Consider the following 8,106-nt stretch of genomic DNA (forward strand, 5'->3'; position numbering starts at 1 on the left):
TTGGTCGCAAAAAAATGACATTTGGCGACCAAATATTAATTAGTCGCGAATGATCAATATTTTTGGCGACCAAATATGAGTTGGTCGTAGAAGGTCACATTTTGGCAACCAAAAATGAGTTCGTCGCAGAAATTGGAATGCTTTTCGCGACCAACTATAAATTTGGTCGCGGAAGGTTACATTTTGGCGACCAAAAAAATTTAGTCGCCAAATTTGTACTTTTATCGACTAATATTTAGTCGCCGTTGATTGAAATTTAGCGACTAAAAAAATTTGTTGCCGAAGGTACCTTTTTTGCGACTAATATAGTGTTTTGGTCGCCAAAAGTGTTTGGGAGGGAAATTTCAAACAGGGAGGGGGGCAATGAAATTTTTTGGCGACAAAAAAAATTTGGTCGCCAAAGTAAAAACGACGTCGTTTTGTACCTGGCAAATAAAAAAAATTAAAAAAAGGCCCTGATCTCCTCTTTGTCTCCAACTCTCCCTCTCTCTGTGTTCTCTCTCTCAATCAGCTTGCAACTGCTCAAGAATTGCAGCCAATTCCAGTCCAGAATCCAACATTTCTTCCTTAATCTTCTCTCTCGTCTCCTGATCCTCGGCCATGGCTAGACGAGCACACCACACAATCTTCAATCGGTTCTGCAACAAACACTTAACAAGGCTGAAATTATCGAATTAGAGATGACCCAAAAGCTTGGTCTCAACTTTAAGATCATCATCATCAAAACCATTCTGTTCTTCTTCCTCATCAAACACAACAGTAAAACCCATTCTCTTCCTCGTGTTCTTCTTCCTCGTCAAACACAACAGTAAAACCCACATTATCATCAATCATAACATTGTCTTCTTCTTTTTGGAAATCAGTGATTAGGTTCCCAAAGGAAACCATCTGATCGAAAACATGATTCGACATAGGGTTCAACAATTTCTTAATCTCCTCCCTCTTGTTGGGGTTATTGTTCTTCAAAACACCCAAAACCTCATCAGTGGCGGCGGCGACTGTTCCGGGAGGCTGACCACCGCCCAATTGCTGTTGTACGAGGCTAAGCATGGCCTCATAGGGAACCCTAGTTTTCTTCGTCTTGGGCTCGTAAAAAAAGGCCCAAATTTGATTCTATTGATTATGGCTCTGCAATAATACCATGGGTTTCCTAGTCTTTTCCTTCTAAATTCTACCATGCGTGTATGCTATCATGGTTCTCGGACCCTTGGTTCTCTTGTTTCTTTTTACGATGATGTTACTGGTAAGGCCTTACCCTGGAACTTTTCTGGTCATTGTTTAAAGGAAACTCACTTGAAGATCTTACATTTGTTTTTCTGAAGATGTTGATTTCATTTATCCATAAGAACTTGTAGTATTTTGTTCTTTACATTATTTGTATCAAATTACTGAAGAAATTTCTCAAGCGATATCTAATGAAAACAAGGTCACTTTTTTAGGCCTTAAGACTGAGCCATTGAATGGAACATACTTGGAAAGAATTGGACAGTCATCGGATGATGGAAAAAACAACCACCCCGAGTAGGAAAGTTGCCCATTCTCATGGGCTAGATCTCCAGAGAATTTGCTTCAGCAGGAGACATATTTGGCCTTGGCCACTGCATTCGTGCTTTTGAGGTTGCTCTATTACCTTTTACCAACTCTGTCTGCATGTACTCGATTGGTTTGGAGACTATACATCCCGAATATGAAGTTAAAGAGCTTGTGGGAACATAGTTGGAGGAACAGGGTTCACTACTTTGGGCATAATTAGGCGTGTGGATGCGAAGAATGTCACTATTCTTGATCAGTCTCCGCATCAGCTTGCGAAAGCAAAGCAGAAAGAGGCATTAAAGGAATGCAAAATTGTCGAAGGAGACGCGGAGGATCTCCCATTCGGTACTGATTATGCCGATAGATATGTATCTGCTGGGAGGTATGTCGTGCCCTGTTCAAACCTTTTTATTTGATTTTTTTTTGTGTCTTTTATTTTATTCATTTCACGGGCAGTATGATTTTGTGGTTTCAGTTACTGTTCTTGAGCTTGGTTTGATTCATGTTGGTTTATTTGAGTTAGTTTATAGGAGATTTCATTGAATCCATTTGGAATTGAATTAGTCTAAACATTCTACTGTTTCTGTGGTGTATATATTGTGAAATGGAAATATTAGACATCATGCAATGTGTGTTGTGCAAATGTATTGGGTTTTTATACATGGTCAAAATATAAGGGCATTTAAGAGTCTATAAAGGAGCAAATCTCTTGTTCCAATGTATAATTGGATGAACTTAGAAGTGTAAACAGAAATAACATTGTATGCCAACTTTAGTCCCTATTAGATGGGAATGTGAGAGGGGTAGATTGGATACTAATAACAAGGTAGATTTGCAAAATGAAATTGATTAGTCCTTTATGTCCAATTTGAAAATGAATTAGAGAGAGGAAGAGGGATTTTACTTCCTTAGTGGTCTCTCTTACAAGAATTTCATGTTTGCATTTTCTCAGTATAGAATATTGGCCAGACCCACAACGTGGCATCAAGGACGCATACAGGGTGTTGAAACTTGGAGGGAAAGCATGCCTAATTGGTCCTGTGTACCCAACATTTTTGCTGTCTCGATTTTTTGCAGATGTGTGGATGCTCTTCCCAAAAGAGAAAGAGTACATTGAGTGGTTTGAGAAGGCTGGATTTAAGGATGTTCAACTGAAGAGCATTGGCCCAAAATGGTATCGTGGTGTTCGTCGCCATGGGCTGATCATGGGATGTTCTGTTACAGGTGTCGAATCTGCTTCTGGGGATTCTCCTTTGCAGGTGAGATTAAGGGAACATGGGTTAAACTCTATGCATACCTAAATGGGAATTGTCAATTTTCTTTAACATCTTTTTGTTCAATGTTATAGTTTCATGTGCTCGAAATCCATTTTATCACTATGATTCTTCTGCTTGTCTATCTTGATTTGTTTTGGGTTTAGATGAGCAGTTTATATATTTTTTCACTGTTGATTCTTGATGTCATTTTATTAGCCTGCGAACTTCTAACCTCTTGCTTCAAGCTTGAATGTAAGGTTACATCTCAGTTTCATAATAAAGAGGATTGGTGTTGTAAAATTACATCAACCACTGTACATCAAGAATAGTGACATTCTTCACATCCACTCACCCTGTTCCTTTGATTGTGAGTAATGAGCATAGTTGGAGATAGAATAAATTTGTTTTTTGGACTAGAATATATATTTTTTGTTAAATATTAGGCAATTAAAACTTTATCTACCCTGTTAAAGTTGGTTTCTCAAAGAATTATCTATAATTAGAGATTAGTAAGTTGTTAGTTGTTAATTATTGGAGGGTTTGTTGAATCATGTACCTATAAAATATAATATGGTGCATAATTTGGATTCAAATAAAAAAAATCAATCTTCACCGAGAGGTTGTCCCGGGAGCAAATATATAATGGAGCTTTAATTTTTGTTTATTATAGGTCATCAGATGTAATTTTTCCTATCACTATATAAAAAAAAAGGGGAAAACTACAAATCAGTGCATGTGATAAAAATAATTTGCAATATCTGGTAGTGCAACTCTTTTTGTGTAAAAAACATAGCAAATGTTACATCCCAAGAAGATTCTCACCATTTTAGCAAGTATTTGCCACACTTCCCACTGAATTGTAATCTCTCCTAGAAAAAATGGTGGAAATAAGGAAAAACAAAGGTAAATGAGAAAAGTTCTTTAGAATCTGTTGAGATCCCATGCATGTTGTTTAACATAAATATGGCGCTAGCGTTGAAATTCCAAAAATATATTTACTCCAACAATCGGATCCGCTGTTGAATGTGGTTCAGTTCTTATCTGATCCACACTACTCCAACAGTTTAGGGTGCTAAATTGTATTGAAATTGAATATTTTCCCCTACTGTGCTTAATTGCCTTTACTCACAGTTTAGGGTGCTTCTTGATCCAGTTCACTTTCACTCAGTTCTTGAACTTGTGTACCAACAGGAAAATTGTGCAAAATGTGCTGCGCGCAAGAGAATCAGGAAAAGGGGTTCTCACTGCTCCTTTTAGGTTACTCAAATCAAATCGCCTGGGAGTCATATTGACTTTTGCTGTCTACAAGACAGATCTCCCCTCAAATGCAACATCAAGTGAGAGGATTCAAGCAACTGATGGGTATGTTGTCTGCCCAAAAATCCAACTTGTCATTAGCTCCTTAAGGGGGAATAGAGAAGAGAAGAAATAAATAAATATACAATGATGACAATTGTATAACTGATCCTATTCATAAAATAAATTGTATTTAAAATATATAAAACAAATTTAGAGGTCATCGCAAAGTAAAATAGAATTAATTGAGTTGATGTACTGTCTTAGCTATAAATAATGAGTGCAACTAGAAATTTCAGGATGCAGACAAGATTAGAAAGATTGAATTAGATAAGAACTTCATTTAATGTTTCACTACTGCCAAGCAGGTACCTTGGCGGAGTCTTCAATATCGAATCAAATGTGGAGAAGTTGCTTCAACAACTTGCAAGCAAACAAACCATACTTGTAAATGTGTATGATACCACCAACTTTTCGCACCCTATCAGCATGTATGGCTTGAATGTATCAAATGATAGGTTACAGCATGTTAGCACACTTAACTTTGGTGATCCGTTCAGAAAACATGAGATGCGTTGCAGGTGATCTATTTAATCCTATATTTTATTGTGTATTTTAGAGGGGTAAATGCGAGTTCTTAGATTGAGATTCAAAGTGATAAAATGGACATAAAACTAAGTTTGTTCTTGAAGCATATTCAAACAAAAACCACCATGCCCATGGTTTGCGATGATGATTTCAATTGGTATTCTCGTAATTGCATTGCTTCTTGGGCATATAATCAACGCAACAGTGAATCGAATAGCCAAAGTTGAGGATGATTACCATGAGATGATGGAGCTGAAGAAACGAGCAGAGGCTGCTGATGTTGCTAAATCACAGGTATTTGATAGTTGTAGTTCATGTATTGAAATTTTGTTAGGCTTCACCTAATATGTCTACATGGTTCTAATTGAATTTCAATCCTCTGTAGTTCCTTGCTACTGTGTCCCATGAGATCAGAACCCCAATGAATGGTGTTCTTGGTAAGTTTTTGTTATTGTCCTTTATCATTTTAAGTCATTTAAATACATTGCTTTAGGGAAAACATTAAAAAATTATTTAAAAATAAACAAAGAAAGTGGGGCTGTTGTGTGATGTCTGTATATATGTTTATTCAACAGGAATGTTACAGATGCTAATGGACACAGATCTGGATGTAACTCAACAAGACTATGTCAGAACTGCACAGGGCAGTGGAAGAGCGTTGGTTTCACTAATAAATAAGCTTTTGGACCAAGCAAAGATTGAATCTAGTAAGCTCGAGCTTGAGATTTACAGAGATATCTAAAGATCAAATCCATTAAGCTGATTCACAATTTCAAGCATAGTGCACTGATTGGTTTCACTAATATGATTGATTTTTGTTCATTTGGACTAGAATAATTTTTTTCATTTGTTGATAGCTGCGTATGGATAACAAATAGTTATGTTTCAAATTGTTATGCTAGATGGATGTGACTTGTGAATGAAAACTTAGAATAGTTATATTGTGTCGAATGTTAATGATTCAGTTGATTTGAATGATGCTTTAAAATTATAGGTTTATTATGGATTGAAAGAATTATTAGGAATTACAGGTGTATTGTTTCCTGCTTTGGCGACCAATTTATTAGTCGCGACAAATAAATAATTTTTTTTCGCAAAAAATGACAATTACCGACCAAGAGTTTTGGTCGCAAAAAATACATCTATTGCCGACCAAAAAATGAGTTGGTCGTGGAAACTCACTTTTGCCGACCAAAAGTTTTGGTCGCAAAAAGTAACAAATGGCGACCAAATTTTTTGGTCGTGGAATGTCACAACTGGCGACCAAACCTTTTGGTCGTTGGATGTGATAATTGGCGACCAAACTTTTTGGTCGCGAAATGTGTCAATTGGCGACTAAGATATTTGGTCGGGAAAATATCATTTTTCACGACCAAAGTGTTTTAGCGACAAAATGAATTAGTCGCGGTAATTAAATATTTAGCGACCAAACATTTAGTCGGCAAATCCAACTTTTGCCGACCAACCAAAATTTTAGTCGCGAATTACTTTTGCCGACCCTCAATTGGCGACCAAAGTAGCGACCAAAAAAATTGGTCGCGGATAACTTTTTCCGACCAAAATAGACTTTTAGCGACCAATTTTTTTGTTGCCAAAAGTGTTTGAAAATGTCTCCTACGACCGAATGTACAAGTGAAGGTTTTTGAAAATGTCTCCTAGAGAGATATATTTTGTATGTGTTTTTATAGCTTATTTACGTTTAACTTGATCAAAATTATGTTTTTTTTATTATTAAAAACATAGTTATTATTAATGATCATGGTATGTTTAGAAAAACATACTAGATTTTGCATACTAAATTCGTAGATATAAGAGTCTCAGTATTTTCTTAATTTGTAGATAATTGTTTCCCTACTCTTAATGTTTGTATTTTTATTTTATGTGTTTTTTTTTTAATTATTATTTCTTCTCATCTTGATTGTAACCAGTTAAGTATTTAAATTAAATTTTGGATTTTTTTATCTGATTTGCTACCAATGTTTTATTATCCAAATAAATTCAACCGAATGTATAACTGATTTGGAAAAAAAAACATTTGATTTCCATATATAACTGTTAATTTTTTTATGGTTGTATGAAAATTCTCAAGAATGTACAATTGATTTAGTATCACTTTTTTGTTTCTTGGTGTAAACAAATACTTTTAGGTTGAAGCATACACATATTTTGCAAAGTTTTAACCAATTCTTTTGTAAAGTATACATATATTATCGACTCAGGTGTATGGCAATACAATGTTTGTTTTGCTTATGTGGTTATAATTTGATTGGCAACGGTAATACTAGCAAGTCTGCATTGTTTGGTATTTAATTTAATTTAATTTTTTTTTTAAGATTGTAAAGTATTAGCTGGTGTGCATTCATTTTTTTTTAGATTGCAGAACACTGGTTGATGTGTATTGATTTATTTGATTTGTCTGAAATTATAGAGTATAGGCCGGTACACATTGTTTGATATTTAATTTTAAATTTAATTTGTTGAGATCGCATAACACTTGCTGGTGTGCTTTATTTAATGTTTAGTATTTTTTTTTTATACAGATTATAGAGTATTAATAAGTGTACAATAGTTTTAATTTGTGTGTTTTATTTAGTGTTTAAAATTTTTTCTTAACTTGCTTGGCAGGTATGCTTTCACTCTTTTGATTTGCAATCTTGTTATTTTTATTTCAATTCTATAGAGCGTGCGGTACAAGCAAAATTGTCAAAAAAATTTATTTCAATGTCTTTATCAAATTTCAACATAATACGTATAAATTACAATTATATTTTCATCCCAACATAATTTACATCATGCCTTCAGGCACGTGCATCTACTAATAAATTAATATCATGTAAACTACATCGGATGCCTAAATGTGTTTTGAGAATCAAACTATCCAAGTTATTAAATTCAATTATTTATATAATTTTTAATTGTATAATTATGCGTTAGCTTATAATTGGCTTCAAATAGAGTATTTGGTTTTGTTTAATCGGTAGATGATTTTTCCAAAAACTTTCCCAAATGGAATTCCTTCTATAAACAATTAAATGTTGTTTATAATAATCTACATTTGTCATCCCCTTGTAAATACAAAATCTGTTTTATTTATTTAAATAAGAAAATTATAATACATTTGAAGGTCCAATCAAACAAGATCCATGATCAAGAGGGGGTGCACCAATGAGACTTATTGGGATGAAAGGAACAAGATCTCAATAAGTAGATTTTGGCCATTAAGTAAAACATATCGCTTTAATTGACTTTTTTGATGATAAATATTGTAGCGTAGAGAACTAATTTTTTTTTTACGACAATCAGTCTTGATTGATCTTACGCTCTACAATGTAAAAAAATTTCATCCCACACAATGGATCTCGATAAAAATAACCCACTAAGCTGTTTTTACATAATGTTAAACTAATTAAAATTTCAAAAATGTTTCATGTCC

The 8,106-nt window shown here is 34.3% G+C and overlaps 1 protein-coding gene across 1 annotated transcript; it reads left to right on the plus strand.

The window, feature by feature from the left end:
• The first annotated feature begins 1,176 nt into the window (after positions 1 to 1,176).
• On the plus strand, positions 1,177 to 2,953 carry LOC114273086 (2-methyl-6-phytyl-1,4-hydroquinone methyltransferase, chloroplastic-like). The gene is made up of 5 exons (XM_082895649.1): positions 1,177 to 1,243; positions 1,395 to 1,521; positions 1,700 to 1,915; positions 2,486 to 2,792; positions 2,882 to 2,953. The coding sequence occupies exons 1-5, from the start codon at positions 1,177 to 1,179 to the stop codon at positions 2,951 to 2,953; spliced, it is 789 nt and encodes a 262-aa protein (XP_082751775.1).
• Positions 2,954 to 8,106: the final 5,153 nt, after the last annotated feature.

The sequence above is a fragment of the Camellia sinensis genome, chromosome 11 (assembly GCF_055761805.1).
Source record: "Camellia sinensis isolate YWXY chromosome 11, ASM5576180v1, whole genome shotgun sequence".
NCBI lineage: Eukaryota > Viridiplantae > Streptophyta > Magnoliopsida > Ericales > Theaceae > Camellia > Camellia sinensis.